This window comes from Oryctolagus cuniculus, chromosome 15 (assembly GCF_051225735.1).
Source record: "Oryctolagus cuniculus isolate XC-2025 breed Fujian yellow rabbit chromosome 15, ASM5122573v1, whole genome shotgun sequence".
NCBI lineage: Eukaryota > Metazoa > Chordata > Mammalia > Lagomorpha > Leporidae > Oryctolagus > Oryctolagus cuniculus.
Window position 1 is genome coordinate 28,922,856 of NC_142881.1, and position 21,022 is coordinate 28,943,877.

At 56.4% G+C, this 21,022-nt stretch overlaps 1 protein-coding gene across 9 annotated transcripts in view; it reads right to left on the bottom strand.

Moving 5' to 3' along the window:
• PAX2 (paired box 2) overlaps window positions 1–21,022 on the bottom strand; it is a 90,619-nt gene that overhangs the window by 9,620 nt on the left and 59,977 nt on the right. For all 9 annotated transcript variants that reach the window (XM_002718656.6, XM_070057376.2, XM_070057378.2 and 6 more), the window contains 2 exons: window positions 11,099–11,274; window positions 8,858–8,984 (listed from right to left, as the gene is read on the bottom strand). In XM_002718656.6, coding sequence (XP_002718702.2) covers window positions 8,858–8,984; window positions 11,099–11,274 — 303 coding nt within the window. The remainder of the gene's footprint in view (window positions 1–8,857; window positions 8,985–11,098; window positions 11,275–21,022) is intronic.

Consider the following 21,022-nt stretch of genomic DNA (forward strand, 5'->3'; position numbering starts at 1 on the left):
TGGGCAAATGTAGGCATCAGATCATTCACGCTACTTCAGTTGTCAGGGAGAGGCATCGCAGGCGGAGTTGCGCCTCGTTGTACCCCGGGACAGCCTATACCCTGTGCTCTGTTCTTAATATTTTATCTGTATTATTTCATTGAATCCTCATATCAACTTTATGATATTGTTCTGTTTTCAACCCCCCTTTTAGAAATGAGAACCTGAAGCTCAGAGGGGCGCAGACCAAGATTTCTCAGCTGGTACACAGTACACAGCGGGGCCTGGACTGCACGCTCGGGAACTGATTCTGGGATGCTATTTTCAGATAACGGTGGCCAGGGCGGGCACTGGGCTGGGAGGTGAAGATGCTGGCCAGGACACACGCATCCCTCGTAAGGGTGTCTGGGTTCCACTCCTGCCTCTGGCTCTTGACCCTGAGAGGTAGTGGGCGTGGCTCAAGTAGTTGGATTCCTACCCCCCCACCCCATGTGGGAGACCTGGATTAAGCTATGGGCATTTGGGGAGTTTCTCTCTCTCTCTCTCTGTCTCTCTCTCTCTCTCTGTCTCTCTCTCTCTCTCTCTCTCCTTCTCAGATAAATAAAAATCAGATCACAGCACAGCTTTGTAGACCTAGAAAACAGATAGGTACTTGGTCCTGGAGAGTCACCTGGGACTCTGCCAAGCACCATCTTTCTACAGCGGAACATCTTGCCGCATCTTGTTTCTGGCATGTGTGGCTTCTTCCATTTCCCACAGAGGGGGTTGTAAATTGGAGTTCACTGAGTCCAACCTCAGGGGTCCAAAGACAGCTTCACACAACGTGTTATATCTAACACATACATGTATCTGTTTTGGTGCATGGTAATGCTTTTTGTCATATTCTCAGAGGTATTCATGACTCAAAGATGAATAAGCACTCTGGTTTGTTTGCAACAGTTTGAATCACACCAATAAACAAGAGGATCTGAAAAGCAGCAAAATAACATATGAAGTAGCAGGGAGGCTGACCAAGGCAATTAAAAAAAAAATCAGAACTGCCAAAGAGGCAGAAAGTGCTGCCCGTGCTGGGGCCGACGAGACTCACTGGACACAGATTTATGCAGCAAAAGTTGGTTCAGTGAAATTCGAGACGCTCTTCCTCCGCGTCTTCCTGTGACAGTGAGCACTCTGGCTGTCCACGCGTCGCTGTGGAGGGCCCTAAGGCCAGAACACATAACTCTTGTTTTACTAGCCTCGCCTCAACTTTTGTCTGCTTCTCATAAGGTAGCGAAAATGAAGACATTAGATTTCTTCAGGCTGGCCGTCTGTGCCTGCGTTTGACACAAGCATTTATATACTTGGAAGAGTACAGTGGTTAAGTTGGCCACTGCTGCCTGCGCGCACTGTACCTTCACGTGCATGGCCCTTTGCCACCACCCCGCCGACTCTAAAGCTGGACAGGTGCTTTAAAAGGATGGGGAAAGGGTTTTCTACAGATTTCATTTTGTTTCCGATTTCCCAGGTTCCCAGATCCTCCCAGGATTTGTCCCTGTGTGAAGTCTCCCAGCCCTGGGTGCCACCTTGGCCCCTCACTTGGCTGCTCCGGGTTCCAGCAGAGGGGGCTATGCCCACAGCTCAGAGAGGCCGCTCTCCTCATGTTCTTGCCACCACCGACAGCCAGACCTTTAGTCCTGGCGTGCCCTAGGTGGGGACCCTGCCCAGGTCTGCATGGGCTCTGGGTGTATGGCACCCTGCTAGCCAACCCCCTGGCCTCCCGCAGCACAATCTGCCCACCCCGCCGGCCCAGCAAGCTGCCTGCAGCAGGGCTGCGTAGCCTGCTGACTGAGGATCCTGCAGGAGGCGCTTCGTTCTAACCCAGCTGCACCATGGCTGAGAAAGAATAAGACTAGGGGCTGCTGGGGGAGTCATGGATTCCGAGGCCTGAAAGGGGACGCGGCTGTCTCTCCCAACCCAGCACCCTGGAGTGGAAACGGAGGCGCTCCCAGGTCACCTCGCCCCGCTGCCTTCTCTGGCTGCAGACTGGAGTGCGGCAGGTGCTGGGCTCAGAACAGGCAGACCCCGCGCTGGGCGGGCAGAGGTTAAGCCTGTTTGCACAGTCTCCTGGTAGGCCAGGGCTCCCCAGTTCCTCTCCGGCATTATTTTCTTCTCTGAGAGCACCACTGACTGTCGGCTCTAATCCTCCTGAGCGCGCAGCGTTTTTCAGGCGCTCTGTGTAAGTGAAACCCTAATCCCAAGGAAAACGGCCACTTAAGCTGCGGGCTGCTCTCGCGGCCGCAGGATTTCCTCCGCCCTGCCCGCCAGCCCAGCCGCTGTGGGCAGCACAGGGGAGGATTCCTGAAGTGACAGCAGCGGCAGAGCCAGCCTCTCGCAGTTCAGGGGACAGAGAGCCCTGGCTCGTTTGTTCTGAGGCTACGGGGGACAGTGGGGGAAGGAGGGACTCTGGCCACCAGGGGTGTGGGGGTGGGAGTGTGTGTGGATCCTCCTGTCACCTTGGAGGGTGGTGGCTGGCTCTCTCCCTCGGTCCCACTACACGTCCACGGCACTTGTGGGACAGCTAATGGCTCAACGAATGGCGGCAGCGAGGCCTGACCTCCTCAGCTAGACAACCCTTTGTTAGTCTGAGTCGGCTCCTGCATGCACTTGAAATAAAGATCACTGACTTCTGGAAAACCTCTCGATTCTGATTCAGACAAGACTCTCCCTGGTGGCAGAGTGACCTGGTGAGACTGCACCCTGGAGGCACAAGCCGTGTCTGCTTGGCGTGCCCAGTCGTTTGGATCCCTCGGTCAGAGGGAAGAGTTGAAGGGAGGTGGCTAATGAACTACATTTGAGCTCAGCTTAGAAGACCATATAACGACACCGTTGCTAAGATGCCTCCAAATTCTTCCTACCTTCTTCCTCCTCCTCAAGGCTCCACTCCCCTCTGCACCCCATTGTGAGTCCATGTACTTCTTGCCCTTGGCACCCTCCTGGTGGGACAGCCCCTTGCCACTGGCATGGCTGGGAGGCACAGACATGGACATGGGGTTAGGGCTGGAGACAGAATGGTGCAGCTTTTATTCTGCTCACATTGGCCAGACTCTCCTAGTGGATTAGTGCCTCTTCCTTGCAACTTCTATCCCTTCCCTCTAGAGGTGGATTGGATAAAGCAGCAAGGGAAAGAGCCCTGATCCAATGACTTCCCTAGGCTGCGGGCCCAGGGCACCTGCATATCTGTCAACGTCTCATTGCTATGGAAATGCCCCATAATTAAATCAGAGCTGAGGTCTGGGGGCTGGCAGCCCTTGGGGATGTGGTTGATGTCTGAGGAGGGGTAGCCTCTCCTCCCAGCCCACGTGAAAGGGCTGGAGCCCGTGCGGATGAAGGGAAGCCGTCCGGCTTGCGTGGCCTCCACCCTAAAGGGCTGTCTGAGCTGCACCAGTCTAAAGCTGCCCTCGCCTCTTCTTTCAAGGTTGGAAAGGAACTCCAGTGTCTGTGCCCTAAATTCCTCCGGCTAATGGGGGGGAGGGTTGAGCCACAGACAGACAAGACTAGGAACTGGCCGCCTTCAGAAACATCTCTTGGCCTTTATTGCTCTCTCCTCCCCCAGGGGCTGGCCAAGGGCTAAGCTGTTTGTTTTTATGGAGGGAAGCTCAGTTGCATGGGAAGGGGGTTGTTAACTACAGGAAAGAGGCGGTTCCTGGCGGTCCTCTGGACTCCCGTGAGTAGGAGGAGGAGGTTTCCCAGGGTCCACACCTCTGACTGCCAAGCTGACCATCTCAGATGTGGGCAAGGAGGCAGAGCTGCTAAGAGCTGACCATCCTCCCTCCGAAACGAGCCCACACTGCTCTCTGGTCTCCAGGTCCCTGGGACCAGCCCTGCTGTCTGGCTTTGAACTTCAGCTCACTGGCCTGGTCTCCCCACCCTGCTCGAACTTGCCAGCTTCCAGGAGACCAGCACCCTTCTGCCTTGGGCACCTCCCTCCTGAGTGGCAGCCCACCTGGCTTCCTTCTCTGGGCATCAGGAAGAGTTCTCCCAGACTCTTAAACAGAACCATCTTCCCCGAGCAGGGCGAGGAAGCTGACGAGGCTCCCCGCCTGCGACGGCTGCTGGAGACAGAGGATTGCTCCTGTTCCGGGCTCTCTAACGTTCAGACACTGGGTGACAGACTCTGCTGAGATGCAGCAGTTGGGGAACCTGGAAGCCAGGAACAGCCTCTACTTTCAGAGCTCAGCTCTTTGTGGGGCTTCTTGACCCCAAACAATAAATTACAGGAGTGAGCTTCGTTCTTTGCCCTTTTTGGTCTCCATTCTCTTTGCAGGGGTGGGGGAGGGGCCTGGGGGATCTGGATCTCTGATGCTGACCCAACCATCCTCGTGGATCTTTTTAGGAGACTGAACATGCCTAGTGTAGAGTCGCTTTGGGATTACTCTGTTATGCCCAGTTCTTGGGGTGCACACTCGTCTGTGCGTGGCTTTTGCTGACTCCCCCCAATAGCCTGTGCTCACACAACTGTGTGTGTCCCTACAGGGAGCTCATCTTTGGCGTTTGTCCCTGGGCAGCAAAATGTCCCTCCAGAGAGGATGTTTCTGCTGCGCTTTCCAAGTCCTGCCACACGCTCCTGGTATAAATTTGGACCTTGACGCAGGGTCAGGCTGGGGGTCTCCATTTCTCCCTCATCCCCTTTCCCGGGCCTCTGGGATGAGTCTGTGTGTCCACTGCGTGGAGACTGTTGTCCTTGTTCTGTTGCTGGCTTTAGGCGGGGTGTCTCAGTGGCAGCTTCCTGCTTCTTGTGGGCCCAAGGCCCTGGGCCCGGCTGCAGTTACAACACCGACATCCCCCAGTTGGGGTCTGCCTCCCGTCTGACAGCAGCAGTCTCCCGCAGGCTGCTGTGGGTTTGTTTCCCTCGAATCCTGGCACCAGAGAGTGAGGTCCGGCTGTCCATGACTGTTTTTGTCGTTACTTTCTATCTATGAGCTATGTCTTGGTGAGCTGAGCCTCACCCCTCCATTACCGCTCTGTAACTGACAGCGTCAGAGCAGGGTGAGGCTACACCTGCACGAGGCCCCCCAGGGCTTGGCAGGGAAGCCCCGGTGGCGCACCGGGCACCAGGCAGTTGCTCAGTTTCTAGCACGAGCGTGGAGCTGCGCAGTTCCTCCAGCACCACCTCAGCCCCCTGGGCTCTGCGCAGGAGGCCTGCTCTCACCTCCAGCGGGACTTCGGCCAGGCCCAGGGATGCCGAGAACACTCAGAAGAATTTCCAGCTGCTTGGGAATCCTGACGCTAAGTTCTCCTCTCCTCCCAGGTCAACAACAATGCCGGCATCTCCGCAAGCTCCTCTCTCATTACAGGCTCCACTGGGGCAGGGACTCTGGGAAGTGATGCTGTCCTTTCTAGCAGGACTAAGGAATGAAGGCTCCAGGGACTGTGGTGTAGCGGGTAAAGCCTCTACCTGCAGTGCTGGCATCCCATATAGGCACCGGTTCGAGTCCTGGCTGCTCCACTTCCCATCCAGCTCTCTGCTGTGGCCTGGGAAAGCAGTAGAAGATGGCCCAGGTCCTTGGGCCCCTGCACCCACATGGAAGACCCAGAAGAGGTTCTTGGCTCCTGGCTTCAGATTGGCCCAGCTCTGACTGTTGCGGCCATTTGGGGAGTGAACCAGCAGGTGAAAGACCTCTCTCTCTGCCTCTGCCCCTCTGTACCTCTGCCTTTCAAATAAATAAATAAATCTTTACCAAAAAAAAAAAAAAAAAAAAAGGAATGGAGGTTCCAGCCTGAGGCTGCCCATCTCCTCACTGCACAGGTCCTGCCAGAGAGAGCCCTAGGACTTCCGAGGGGTGTAGGTGGCCCCCGTGGTGGCCTTGAGAGAGGTAAGAAGGCGGGAGGCGCCTGGGGCCGGCCTGCCCCCCACTCACTCTCTCATTTGGCTGGCCCCCTTTCCCTTATCACTTGGGAGAAACTCGGCTCCGTTCCAGACCCGCAGCCCGGAGCAGTGGGCTGGAGAGGAGAGGGCTGCCGCGCAGGAGCAGCCCAGCGGTGGAGGGGAGAGTGGGTGATAAATTTAAATAACCAGCTTGACTTGGCAGCTTGCTGAGTTGTGATGCAGTGAAATTAAAATCTCGACAGAACTCGCAAACACCACCCAGAAAAAATCAGTCTCTCTGCTTGGTTCCACTGGGGAGGGCGGGGAGGGACGGCTATCGGGCTGAGCCAGAGCCGGCGGCAGCCACCCTTGCTTGCAATGTGATTATCTGTGTCCTGGCCCACTGGGCCTCCCTCTCTCCTCCCCACAGCAGTCCAGCGCCTCTCTCCTCTCGGCCCTGACCTTGTGGAACAGCTGCATCAAGTGGCTGCTGAAGTTTGCAATCAGCCTCCGATGGCAGCAGGCGGCAGGAATCTCAATAAGGTAGAGGCCAGGGCCTCCTGGGCCAGCCCTTAGGGTCTGCAGCCCTGGCTGGCTGTCCTCGGGGGAGAAGATGAGCGGGTGCCCGAGACCGGGGAGCCAAGGGGGCCCCGTGAGCACCAGGCTGTGGGCCCAGTGTGACCTCACTACTCTCACCTTCAGCACACACCTGCTCACAGTCGCCTGCCCGCCTGAGGGAGCCCCACTGCTCTTCCTCCACTGAAACCCTTTGTGTCGCCAATGAACAAGCTTTTGAAGAATCTCTGACAGCAACTTCTACGAACAGTCACAGACCAAAAACCTCTCTTATTCCCTGGCCCTGCTTGGGGCTCAGTCCTCACAGACGCCACCGTCCTCCCAGAACTCACCCAGAGTCCACGGCCCCTGCGTCTGTTCTCTTTACCACGTGCAAAGTCCTGGCCCGAAGGCCAGCATGCTGGACCCACTCCTGAGATGGCCCAGGACGTCTCTGGGCGATGCCCCGTTTCTCACCTTGACAGTACCTCCAGCAAGTTCTGTTTGTCCCCATAATAAACACATCATGAATCATTCATCTTTAATAGATTATGCAAATTAGGGGGACATAAAATCAACAAAGATCAATAGCTGCAGCCGTTTAATTGCCAGCAAGAACATTTTAAGAATGAGCGTAATCTGCAGCCCTCTCTCAGTAATGGCACTATTAATCCACACACTGGATCTTGGCCTCAGTGTGGAAAAATCATTCCCTGCCCCCACCCCGGCGCCCCGCCCCCACCTCGCACACACTTCTCTCTTTTTGGTAATTTCCAGTTTCTGAGCGAGTTTCCCCGTCATTACCACTGGTGAACAGCTCCGAATGTTAATGGTTCTGCTTTTGTTACTCCTCGCTTGATTGAAATGTCGCATACAGATTGAGATGTTAGTGCTAACTTGCCACCTGGGAATGTCAAGCTGGGTCTGAAATGAACTTTTCTCACACTTGGATCCAGATGGATCAGCCGGAGATGTTCCCAGGCTGAGCTGGGACCGTTCCAGGGCCATGGGGGGGAAGCGGGTGGGGGCTGCTCAAGGTGGAGGCACTTCGCGGCGCCAGCCCCAGGGTCTCCTGCAGCAGGAGCCCTACCCCCGAGGCCCGGGTCTCCACCCCAGGAAGTCCCTGAGCTTCGGGCAGCACAGCTGGGCTGGGAGAAAGCCTCTTGGCTGCGCTTTCCCTAGTGGCCCGGGGCCACCGTGGGGGTGACCACGAGGCCTCTCAGTGATCTGGAGAGAGGTTTGGGGCTTCTAAGGCAGGTTGAGGAGGGCCTGTGCTGGGGGCCAGTGGGCCCCGGGCTGCCCTGACTGCCTGCCTGATCACTTGTCAAAGTCCAGTCTGGTTCCCCAGTCCTTCCGCAACAAGCCCTGTGACTGACACCCTGGCCTGACAGCCCAACTCCATGTAGCCTGGAAACGGCTGGACCAGGAGCCCCCTTCAGGAGAATCTGGGAGGGTTGAGGGCTCTCCCTCACCCCCAGGAAATGGCTGAGTGAGCTCAAGAAGCCCGTATCGGGCTCGGGCCTTGCTCAGATCAGCTCCAAGCCACCACCAGAGGCAGAGGCCCATCCTGCCGTGAGGGGTCCGCCCCGGCAACCCATCTTTGCCTCTGGCTGGGATGCTGGCTGCCGGGTCCCCAGGTTGCTTCCACTCGCCTTGCTCGGCAGGTAACGCCTCAGCATCTCCCAGTCCCCACAGAGATTCTTCTCCATCATCCTGTCTCCCAAGGAGCAAACGGCACATTGGCTTTACTGTCTACAGCATAATTAGGTGAATTTTAATAACACTGCGATGTGTGTCTCTCCCACTTGGGCCCTCTCCTGGCCCAGAAAGCCTTCTGCGGTGCCAGGCGCCTTCTGCAGCCTGCAGCTCTGCGGCCTGGGGCGTCGGTTGCTGGGCCTTTCCCTGCACAGTCTCCCCGGCGGTCTTTGCTGCTCCTGACCCATGGGGGCTCCTGGCCACGGTGCCCTGCCCCCTGTATGTGACCGTGGGTCAGGCCTGACCACATCTGGTCTTGAAACCTGGCCTTGTTGACTTCTCTGGGAAACAGACAGAGCAGGGACAATGGAGAATGCCATAGAACTGGGTGCCACGCCCTCGAGCCCAAAGCCACAGCCACTGTGCTGCCTGCAGGGAGAGGCAAACAGGCCTCCCAGGAGCCCGAGGGACACAGACACAAGGCACCCACGCTCCCCTCTTGCCAGCCTGACCTATTTGCCCTCTGCGCATGGCCTGTGGAGGGGCTCAGGAGACCAGGCACCTTGCGGGAGGCAAGAGAGAGACAGGGGGATAGGCACAAAGACCCAGCGCCAGCCTCTCTGAAGTGTCAGCTTTCTCTGGCTGAACCCACACACACGGACCACACTTTGTTCTCTGCACATACACACACGTCTGTTCAGGGGGCACCCTGGGTCCCAGATGGCGTGGGCCAAGGTGCCCGAACGCGAAGCGGGGCCCCCACCCGCCCGGAAGCCCCCTTACCGGCCACAACGGGGTATGTCTGCGTGCCTGACACGTTGCTGCCCAGCTCGGGGTTGGTGGACGCAGATAGACTCGACTTGACTTCATCAAGCCCAGGGGTCAGAGCTGGGAGGGAGTACTCGTTCCCCTGGGAGGGCAGAGAAAAGCGACAGCTCTCTATTGATGCGCACACACAGAGTGCAGATGGGGAGGAGGAACGGGGGGCCCTCCCAGATGGGGTGGAAGGCGAGGGCCAGGCAGAGGGGGGCTGATGGGGCGGGGCGCGAGTGTGGTGCAGGTGGGGATCAATCCGCTTGGTGACGTGGGAGGCGGAGCCTACCTGCGTGCTTACCCCAGCACCCTCTGCACTTTCATCCCACCTCGGCCCTGAAAAGGCCCGGGGCAGAATGTGTGTGTGGGGCTGCTCCCTGACTCCGGGGTGTGGGGCAGCAAGGCGGTCCTTGGGTGGGGAGCCTTGGGGAGGAGGGGTGATCCCTGACAGGGGATGGGCCTTGTGGGACCTCCGGGCTGGCACTGCTCAGCTCACTGATGGGGCATGGGCACCCCTTTTTTAAAAACAAACAAAGACAGCCCCACGGGCCCCTCGCTCTCTGCCTGTGCACTGGGGTATGAAATTGGGGAGGGGGAGAGTCCACATGGCCAACAGAAGGGTGGGAGGGGGCCGGTCATTGATTCTGAAAGGGTGTCCTGCCCGAAACACTCGGGTAATTGCCTTTTTATTGCAGCCACCGCCAAGCCAGACCCCAGAGCCGGGCAGACCGAGAGCCTGCACAAAGCAGGAAAAGTTGCTCTGATTAATATTACGTTAAATTAAAACTGATTTTCTGCTCTTTCGGGTCCGTTTTTTTCCCTTCCGCTTCCTGGCCCCCCCAGAGGGCCCCCTCCCCTCCCTGGCTGGACGGGATTGCCTCGTCATTTCCAATTCCTTCTCGTATTGATCTTCCTGTAGAAATCAGTTTTGTAATTAGCTGCAAATTAGGCCTTCTACTGGGGGTGAAGCTGCCCCCTGATTTATCACCAGAGTAATTCGCTGTGATCGGAGAGAAATTAAAATGAACTCAATTAGGCTTCGGATTTGCTTTATGGGCCCTGCTCCGAGTTTCAGGGGGAAAAATGACTGTGCTGGTGTTTAATAGTCTAATGAAAGTAAATAAAGGTTATTCATTGTAATACAGCCGGGGACTCAGGGAGGGTGCACCGAGCCGCCCGCCTCGGCCGGCTCCTCCTTTGTTGGTTTATGGCTCAGGGCACCTTAAAAAGACTTTTGATTTTTGTTTTATGAAGACAAACAGCTTATGGGATAAAAGGACGGGCGGGGAGGAAGGCGAGTGACTAGGAGCTGTTGGAGTCTCAGAGCGGAACTGTGGTGTGTGGAGCCTGTAGGGCTGTGTTGGCGAGCACGTGTGTGGGTGTGTGCGCGTGCAACAGCAGGGTGGGCGGTGTCGCAGTGGGCTGTGGCCCTGGCATGGACTGTGTGTGTGTGTGAGGGGGAGCAGCAGCATGCCCTGTCACTGAGCAGTGGGTGGGGGCGTGCTGAGCTGGGGACCTGGGGCAGCACACGCTCCTGGGTCCATTCAGCTGATGAGGCTGTGCTGCCAACAGCGTGCACTGGGTGCGTGGAAGGGAGCAGGTGGATGTGGTGGCATAAGCGCATGGAGAAAGATCAGCAGTCGGGGCTGAGTTCCTGCATTGCATGCTGTGCATCCCAGGCCATGCTCCGACCTGTCCCATCTAAAGTGTTGGGTGTATGGGGTAGGCTGTCGCTCACTTGGGGTCACCCTGGGTAGCTGGCTGGGCAGCAGGAGGCAGGCACAGGTGGGCAGAGAGCACCGCAGGCCCGCCCAGACTTTCTACAGAGCCTGGGGCGAGGACAAGGCACACAGGAAGCTGACATTCCTGAGTGCTCCATGCCCGAACTAAAGAATGTCAGGGCCGGAAGGGACTTGGTAGATCTCATGTCCAAGCCTTTCATTCTATAGATGGAGAAAATGAGGTCAGATTTCTCCAAGGCCAGACTCTGGCACCCAAAACTCATCATTTCTAATTAGCATATGCCGGGCTGATTTTTCATTACTCTTCCATCATGGGTTTGTGCAAGCATGTGCACACAGCCCACGCACATGCACCTGTACGTAACGTGTGCGTGCTGCTTTGCACATGGTGTTCTGTGTTCAAGTGCCCAGGAAGCCTTGTTGTGCTCAGTTCCTTTCCACTTCTGCAGGCAGGCAGCGCCCTCCTCACCTGTTCTGATTTGATGTGCTCTGATGCCTGGAAGACGTCAGGGTAGGAAGGACGCTCAAAGACCCGATCCAAAGCCTCCAGCTGCTGCTGGGTGAAGGTGTCAGCTCGCAAGTGCTTCCGCAAACTGTCCACGCCACTCTGGGAGTCTCCATTGGGGACCGAGCCCTCGGACACATCTGGAGAACACACAGACACCTGGGGCATTAGCACCAGGCCAGAGACACAGGCACCTGGCTCTGGTCCCCAGCACTCCGCACACCTGCCAGGACCCCTTACTCCCAGCACCCAGGCTGCAGGGGCTGGCCCAGGAGGCTGGCCCTGCCTCAGTCCTGGTTGAGGAAGCCAGGGCCTCTGAGGGACCTAGGAAGAAAGAGGGAAGGGGTCCCAGTGTGGGGGTCAGGAAGGACTGGGCAGAGGTGGGGCCAGAGGGGCGCTCAGGGGCTGCTCCCCAGGGAACCTGTCCCCTGGGCCCGCCTGGAGGAGGAGATGGGTGTCTCAAGCTGGCATCAGTGAGCCTGTGGAGAATTGGACCCGGCTCCAAGATGAATTTCAGTTCCACTGATTCCAAGGGTTGAAAATCATGAAATCTCCAAGGCTGAGTGTAACACAGAGACGGGGTAAAGTAATTAAGATCCCTGCATCGGGAGGGGCTCCGAGAGCACGGCCAAGGCGCTCCGTGGGGCGGTGCCAGGCACGAGATGCAGCAGGACGAAGCAGGGTCATGGGAGCTGGGAGGCTGCACGTGGACAGGGACGCAGAGGGCCTGGAGGGTGCTGCCGGGCTCTGGCCCCGGCTCCGCCTCTAGCTCTGACCTGGGCTCTGTGGCTCCATCTGGTGCCAGCCCCTGGGCTACCTGCTTCCTCCTGAGGTCTCCCTGGGAGCTGAGACTGACTCCAGATGGAAGTGGTGCCCACTCCCCAGGACACGGGGCCGACCCTGTCTCCGTGTCCAGCTCTCCCCAGGCTTCTCCCCGCTCTGCCTTCCCCGCCTTCCAGCTTCAGGTCCCTTGAGGGGAACGTGCCTGCTCTGCTGCTTCTCCCTGAACCCTCACCCTGCGGCTCTCCTGGCCCAAAGCTGGGTACCCCCGCCCAGCCCCAGCCTGGCTGCTCCTCGGCTTCCCTCAGCCCAACACCAGCTGGGGAGCCTTGGGCCTGGGGCCAGCCTGTGCTGTGGGCCCCAGGGTATTCCTCTGGGACTGTTATATATATCAGTTTATAGGTGATTATACGATATGATATAATCAATATTGCATTATATACAGTAACACCGTACAGTATCATGCAGGAGACCATAGAAAATATTACATATTGATTAGCCTCAACCTGCAGCCATCCTCCCTCTCTGGACTCCCAGACAGAGCATGGGGTCTGTTTTCCTAAAGGGACCTCCCATCTTTGTCTACACTGTGTTCTGGAGGAGGTGGGAAAGCAGAGAAAGAGTGTGTGTCTGTGCGTGTGTGTGTACGCGTATGCACACAGAGAGGGAGAGAAGTCAAGATGGAAATCTAGGCTGCGGCAGGCTGGCCAAGGCAGCCTTGGGGGTAGTCTATGCTCCTATGGACACAAAACTCCATGGTTTTTCCTGTGTAAGGCTCCAGAATGGCGTTCAGTCTCCAATGCGTGAGCCGGAGTGTGCTGTGTTTATCTCTCCCTTTGGAGTGAGCATTCTCTGTGTGTTCGCACTTGCATGTTCGTACACACCCAAACACGGGCGTGGGTGCGGGTGTGTGCACCAGGGAGTAGGAACGGTTCCAACAGGACTGTGTGTGCATGCGACCGCATGGGACCGTGAGCCCCCTGCCTCCATGTCTCCAGGATGTGTTCATCCCCGCTGGCTATCTACATGGCCCATTGGCTCAGTTCTCTCTCGCTGGAGCCCTGCTACCTTTTGAGGAAGTCTTACCGTCAGGGAAGGCAGTGCTGGCGCCTTTGTGTGTGGCTCCTGCAGGGTCACCACGGGGGTGCTGGGGAGCACTGTGTGCATTTGTCTGTGAGCACGTGCACACTCACTACATGCATGTGTGTGTGTGTGTGTGTGTGTGTGTGGCGTGTGGCAGGACTCACATCCTGCCTGTGTGTGGCTTGGCTCACCCCATGCCTCTGGGGCATGTGAGTGTGAGTGTGTGTGTGTGTGTCTGTGTGAGTGTCTAGGGGCTGAGCTGGAGCTTTGTCCTCAGGTCACTGGCTGGAGGAGTCTCTTTGCCTTCATTTATTCAGGGGCCCTTCAGATCTTGACAAATCTGTCACTCTAAATTTGCGAGAGATTATGGTGCTCTCTCCCCAGCCCGCAGAGAGGTGATATATGATATCTGCTGCCCCTATTGATTGCCTGATCTGGTGGCAGAGGCCGGCGAAATGAACTTGAAATGAACATCATGCCTCAACTCATTGTGCGTATAATACACTACTTAATCCCACATTTTTCAGCCGCTATGGAATTCAATTGATCAATCATGTTCCACTGATAGTACTGTTTTAGGGGTTATTGCTGCTCCCTCCACTCACTGACCTTTTTATTTATTTATTTTTTTGTATGCTCGGCCCCCAGTGGTAAGACAGGTTACCGAGGCAGCCATGGTGAGAAAGGGGGAGGGAGGGGACGGGAAGGCAGAGGAAGCCTGCTCCTGGGAGAGGTGGCGGTGGGGGGCGGGGACGGAGGAAGAGGGGGAGGAAGGGAGAGGAGTGAGAATGTGCTGTAGGAGCCAGCAAACACGGATGACGACAGCACCAAGCGCCCCCCGCGAAGGAAGGAGGCAGATAGGCAGGGTTCTGGAGAATGGGTGAATGGGGCACAAAGAAAGTTACGGGGGGCAGGGAGGTAAGCCAGGGGGGCAGGAGCACGCAGTGGTGGGGGCAGAGAGGCAGGCTCCCCACCAGCCGTAGGTCCTGTGGGCTCTCACTGGCTCTCTCTGGAAGAGGCCTCGGCTCCTGGTCTCCAGGGAGGAGACGGGAGGAGGAATGAGGGCAGCGGGAGAGGCAGGAGGGGAGTGAGGGAGGGAGGCTGGGAGAAGCCCTGGGTCAGAAGGGGCAAGGAGGGGAGGCCAGGGAAGGAGGAGCCCAGAGGGAGGGCAGGGAGCAGGGAGGGATAGGCTGTGGAGGGCAGCCCCCGGCCAGGGGCAGAGTGGGGTTAGAGGAGGAGCAAACAAGGAAACAGGGAAGAAGAGGACTAGAAGCAGTTGTCTGTCCCAGAGAGGGAGAGAGAGTTCAGGGTGGGACCGCCTAGGGGCAGAGCTTCAGGGTGATGCTCAGGAGAGGGGCGGGCTGGAGCGCTCTCCGGCAGGGCTGGGAGGCAGCAGAGTAGAGGCAGATGTGGCTCCTGATCTACGTTTCAGAGCAAGCCAGGGGAGAAGAGTGGGAGTAATAACCACCACCCATGCCAAAGAAGATTCCCACCACCACCACCACCCACCCTGCTAAGAGGCCAGGCCGTGAGCCCCCTGGCCAGGGACCAGGACTGGTGCATTTCTGTAGCTTCAGCGCCCGGCCTGGCACACAGCAGGAATTCAAGGAATGAATGACTGAATGAGCAAGACTCTCCTGGGAGGCACTGATAAAGCCGGACCATGGCAGAAGGTCTTGGGGACTGGTCACCTGGCTGGCCTGGCTTTGCGAACACCCAGTCACTGCCAGGCACGTGGCTCAGGTCCCTCTATGCTCATCCCCGCTGCTTGTCAGGGTCGGACAGCTCCACAGGGGACCACAGGGGCCCGTCCTTCCCAGGATACGATCCTGCCCACCTGCCTCTACTGAGGGACAGAGAGCACCGCGTTCCCAGGTAAGAGCAGAACCCTGGAGCTGCACAGCTGCCGCCCAAAGCAGGTGGCAGGGACCGCTTGGGAACAGGGCCTGGACACGGCTTCTGCACTTGGACCCCCTGCACCACGCTGGCTGGCGTGGGGGGTGGGGGTGGGGGCGCATGTCCTGGGCTCTCCGGAACCATTCTGATTCTGAGACTCTTTCTCACTCTCAAGTTTTGTTTTTGATTGTAGTTGGAAATCGCGGTCGCTGTGGGTTTAGTCAGACCCCACAGAGCGAGGAGGGGACAGTGTGCTCCTGAGAGAACCCACGGATGGGTGCAGGGTCCAGCTCTGCCCTGGAGCAGTTCACAAGCACCAGGAGCTTATTCCACACCACTGCTGTGCTTCACAGTGTTCCTGTAAGCCTTCCAACAAGCCGCACCCATTTCAAAGATAAGGGAACTGAGGCAAAGAAATCGAGTAGCTCACCAAAGGCCTTTCGGCGAGTCAATGACAGACAGGATTTGAATGCAGGTCTGTCCCTGCCCTCTGAATCATTTCCCTCTATGGCCACCTGGTCCCTGCTGGGGCACGGGCTCCCTGGCAGCATCCCCCGTCCTCTGCCTTGCACCCTCCCTGCACCGAGGCTCAGCGGTGTGTGGCACATGTGCTGTGGAGTGCAGACTGCACCCCCTCGGTTAGGAGACGCTGGGCCAGATCCAGTAAGGGAACGAGCCTGCGGGGGCAGCGGGCGACTTTCCCAAGGGCACACACTAGGTAGTAGGACCCTCAGGACCAAAGCCCATGCTCTGTCCATGGCAGCAGAAGCATTCTCAAGGAGAGAAAGCCACCACGGTCCTTTGTGGGACATGGACAGGATATAAAGTCATTGAACACACCGCTGGGCTAGAACTTTGACATATATTATTCTTTCAAGAGGAGAAAAGCTCATATCAGCTCCTCCCACAACTGCTTCATCTTCACCTAGCACTGAACAGAAACGCAGGCCTGAGCTTAGTGGTCCTCCCAGCCGCGCTCCCAGGCAGGCAGGGACTGCAATCCCCCTTTACTGATGAGGAGACTGGGGCCCAGGCCAAGCGGGGAGGAGCAGCTAGTTGCGGGGGCGGATCTGCTGGGGAGCCTGGAACAGGGAAGCTGCTCCATGAGCAGCTGTGGGCTCAGCTGATGGATGGACTGTAGCGGCTGCCCAGTGCAGCCAGCGTCCAGGGACTGGGGCTCCCAGCAGTGGGGTCCCCGTCTCCACCCAAATGGAGAGAATCACAAAACCAAGGGCCAACTTGACCAGCAGAGCCAGAGCTACGATGGCAATGGTCACTTCTTCCTGATCCTGGTGACTTTCATTGTCTTCTCATGTCAATTTTCCCAGGTGTCCACGCTTTGCCCAATCAGCCCAGACTACTTCTAGAACCATTACTAAAAACATCAACAGAAAGACCTGGTCTGCTCGTTCACTGAGCCCCGTCACTCCCCACACACATTCCTGGGCTGCCCTGGAGCAGAGCCCCAACTCACACAGCCTCCCTGCCCCCCCACCCCCACCAGAAACCTGCCCTCTGGCCAGTCACAAATGGGGTTGCCCAGGGAAGTCTTGGCAGCTTGGGGAGGGGTGGTCACTGAACACTGGGGCTAGGGACAAGGGACAGAAATGCTTTTTCCTCCCTGGGGGTTTACAGTCTACCTGGGCCCCCAGGGGAGGTCCCTATAAGGGACAAGAGGAAGAGACGGCATTGGCCAAAAGGTGGCTGGGGGTGGGAACGGACAGCATGGAATGGTGATGCCCTTCAGCCAAGGCTCCTCCAAGCCTGTGGAGGTGAGGCCGGACACACAGAGCTGCCCTCAGAGCTCAGGGTGGGACGCTGGAGAAGAATGCTATGGCTAAGTACAGCAAAGAAAACCCATTACTGGGGTCGGTGCTGTGGCATAGTAGGTTAAGTTTCTGCCTGCGGTACCGGCATCCCATATGGGTGCCAGTCCAACTTCCAGCTGCTCCACTTCTGATGCCACTCCTTGCTAATGGCCTGGGCAAGCAATGGAGGATGTGGCCCAAGTGCTTGGACCCCTGCACCCAGGGGTGGGGACCCAGTGGGAGACCCAGAAGCTCCTGGCTCCTGGCTTCAGATCAGCGCAGTTCCAGCCATTGTGGCCAATTGGGGGAGTGAACCAGTGGATGGAAGAAGACCTCTCTCTGTGTCTCTTCCTCTCTCTCTCTCTCTCTCTCTGTAACTGTCTTTCAAATAAAATAAATCTTTTTTTTTTTTTTTTTGACAGGCAGCGTGGACAGTGAGAGAGAGAGACAGAGAGGAAGGTCTTCCTTTACTGTTGGTTCACCCCCCCAGTGGCCACTGCGGCCAGTGCACCGCGCTGATCCAAAGCCAGGAGCCAGGTGCTTCTCCTGGTCTCCCATGCGGGTGCAGGGCCCAAGGACCTGGGCCATCCTCCACTGCACTTCCCTGGCCACAGCAGAGAGCTGGACTGGAAGAGGAGCAACCGAGACAGAATCGGCGCCCTGACTGGGACTAGAACCCAGGGTGCTGGCACCGCAGGCGGAGGATTAGCCTATTGAGCTGCAGCACCAGCCAAAATAAATCTTAAAAAGAAAACCCATTATTAACTTCAGTCTTCTAAACCCAAACACAAATATCCTACTGTCTATGAAGAAACGAACACTACTAGGACTTCCACTTGCATTCATTAAATCTATTCAACTTTACAAGCCTTTTTGGCTTACTTGCTTTTACAAGTTCTTGTTATCATCGTTTTCCAGATGAGAAGCTAGTCCCAGAGAGGCAACATTATCTGCCCGGTATCCCACAGCTCAGCAGCGGCACAGGCCAAGTCGGAACTCAGGGCCGCACGGCTCCAAAGCCCCTTCCACGTCACCGCCTTTGCTTTCTGGCTCCGTGGCCACTGTCGTCCCCACAGCCCTCACTCACTCACTGCACGCCCGCTAAGTGCGCAAGTGTCTGGGAACTTTCTGCGTGCTGTCATCGCGAGTCCGCCCAGAACACTTGCGAACGAGATGCCACCTGTTCGGGCTCAGGGCGGCTCACACGTGTGCACCCTTGCACAGCTGGCAAGGGGCAATCCCGGAGAAAGGAAGCTTTACCCACAGACAGAAAATGATCAGGAAATCTGGTTTGGGAAGAGGCTGGAGGAAGCGTGCCGGAGAGGATAGGTGCGGGGCCTGGGGGCAGCTGTGGTTGGGGTGACTCTGGCTGGCTGCCTCTGCCCCCTCCACACCCCACCCTTTCCCCCCGGAGGGGCTCAGCCCCAGGCTGCCCCCCAGTCTCCCCAGCTGCCAGCTGTTGCAGTTTCAAACTCAATTGTTCTCCCCGGTACTGAGGCAAATGGAGTCATTAATTACCTTCTATCGGCTGGGCTGAGTTCAGAATGCGATCAATATCCCCGCTTGTCATTCAGGGCAGCCCGCCTGTGCGGCCCCAGCCCCACCCCCACGGTGGCAGTGGCCGCATGGCGGGACTGCGAGGTCTGGGCTGCACCCCCCACCGCTGACGGGGACCAGGGAGTGAGGATCAGGGCTGCTCCCCAGGCATCAGGGCTCAGGGCTGAATGGGGGGGGCAGTAGGGAGAGTGGAGGGGAAAAAGAAGGGGGAGGAGAAAGAAGGAAGAAAGGAGGAGGGGAGCCAGGAGAGGACAGGAGCGAGGGGCTGCAGTGTGGGTGAAGGGGCGCCAGAGGTCCAGGCTGGGGAAAGTGCCTTGGGCACACCGCTTGTCCAAGCACGCGGGGTGGCAGACCCCTGAGCCTGGACAGTCTCTGAGTGCGGCCAAGCCGCAAACCCCAAGCCAGGCTTGAGAGGAGGCCACAAAGAAGCCCTGGAAATCCAGCCCAAAGCTCTGAGGTCTGCCCAGCCTGGTCCTGCACCCCCTGCCGCCCTTGACCCAGCCCAGCTTCCGCACGCTCACTGAGCTCATGATGGGGTGAGAGGCTGGGGCCTGCCCATCCACAACCACTAGCCTCTGGGGACACTAACTGCACAGTAACCCTAACTTACTGCTGGACCAGGAGAGGCAGCTCCTGTGGGGAGCTCACTTGCTCTGTGACCCTGGGCAAATTACAGGAGCTTTGCTGGACTGAGTTTCCTCAGGTCCACATCAGAGGCTGTTAGCGCCTCCTTCTGCAATGTTAACTTCTCCTTTCTGTGTGTCCCTGTGTCCCAGTAGTCATCTAGCCAAACTTCTGCAGCAATAATAACTATTATCATCAGCATCATCATCGTCATAGCCAAAATGGAGCCAGTTCTTATTACGGTACGAGACACTATGCTTAACACACACACTGATTTGGTCCTCACAATAGCAGCAACAAATGTTTCCTAAGTGCTACCACCTACCAGGCAGTCAGCTAAGACTTTCACACAAATCAGCTCATCTCACTTGCACAAGAACTTCAGCAGGAAGCTTCTATTATTATCCCCGGTTTGGTTTGTAGGGGGAGCTTTCCCAAGGTCACACAGCTAATGGAGGAAGGAGAACCACTCCCAAGGAGCACGCCTTGGGCAGCTGGGAGAACTGAGGGCTACAGAGCTTCAGCAACGGTCCCCAAACTACTCTCTCCAGCCAACAAGTGGCAAATAGCATTTAGGATCTATACACAGGTACTTCACAACGTTTGTGAAAATGGAATGAAAGATAATGTATGTGTTATAGTTCTTGTCTAATGTTTGTTTTCTTCACGAAGCTAAGAATCTTAAAGGCAGGGACCAAGTGGTTTTCATCTTTGTAAACCTAGCACAGGGCCTATCACACAGCAGATAATCCCAGAGGTTGGCTGATTTGTTGGATAAAATTCCAAACACGAAAACTGATAAAGTCCCAACTTACCTTGCTCCCACCATGTTAAGTTTGACAAGGTGGTGGTGGTGGGGGGGGGAGGGCGGGAAGCAACAAAGAAATTGCTACTCTGGGTTTTACAGCTGGAAAGTATCATGCGGGTGATTTAATCTGACTCCTCTCAGATATTTAAAAAATCAAACAAGAAAACAGGCTCAGAGAGGAAGTCACTTTCCTCTCCTGCCGATCGCTTCATTCATCCTTGGTCCAGCAAGGAGCAGCTGGCAAGAAGGGAGGTGATGAGGAGGTGGGAGGAGGCAGGAGACCCAGAGTTGACAGTGGCCAGGGCAGGGGCGCTGGGCAGGGCCCGGGTGAAGAAGATGGAGAAGGGAGCAGCGGCCAGAGATCCTACAGGGGGGATAATCCCGTAGACAGGCATTCTGCCTCTGTAAGCGCAAAGAATCAACCTGACAAAGTACAGGGACAAGCGTGGGGGAGGGGCGGAGAGCGGCCCTTGAAGGAAAATCACTGTTGTTGCACACGGGTAAGCTTTAAAATATGATGAGCCTAGATTTTAAAAGGACATGTACACTGAACAGTGGAAGATTATGCAGCCATTAAAAAATCATGTTTTCAAAGAATATTTAATGATATGTGAAAATTGCCCTATGTAATGTTAAGAGAAAATAGCAAGACAAGGCTGTACATATGGTATCATTCCAGTTCTGATAAAAAAAAATTATATATGTACAGGAGAAAAAAGGCAAGAATATACCAAATTTCAACAGAGGTAATCTCGTAGTGATGAGATCAGGGAGGATTTTTTTCTTTTAAAGATCTATTGTTTCTTCCAAATAGTTTACAATGAGAATGCACTGTGCTTCGGATCAGACAGAAGTTATTTTCTTCCCTTCTTATAAAGGACACACAGCAGAAGGAAGAAGGGACATAACCAAGGATGGATATGAGAGTAGCAGGGCCTGTCAGGAAGACAAAGACTCAGAACAAGCTGAGACAACAAAAAAGGGCCTTGGCGCTACACTGAGGGGAGGAACAGAAAGGAGGGCAAGTTCAAGCTCAGTCCTCCGGCAAAGGATGTGACCCCGAGAGAGGCGGGAGGGAAGGCAGCACTGCTCACTCCCCAGCTCGCCTTTGTCTTCTCCACCAAAGCAAAGAGGCAGGAGGGCACAGGTGCACTGGTTGGGAGGGGCCAGGAAGGTGACCCCTCGTCCTTTCAACTGGGCTACCTCCCTCAGGCCTGGATCAGTTGTGTGTCAGGGGCAAAGTAGGTAGGGTTCTAAAATTGTTAGTAATTCTTGAGAAGTCACAAAGAAAGGGCGAGGCGGTGACAAACTCAGTGCCATTTACCTTACAGA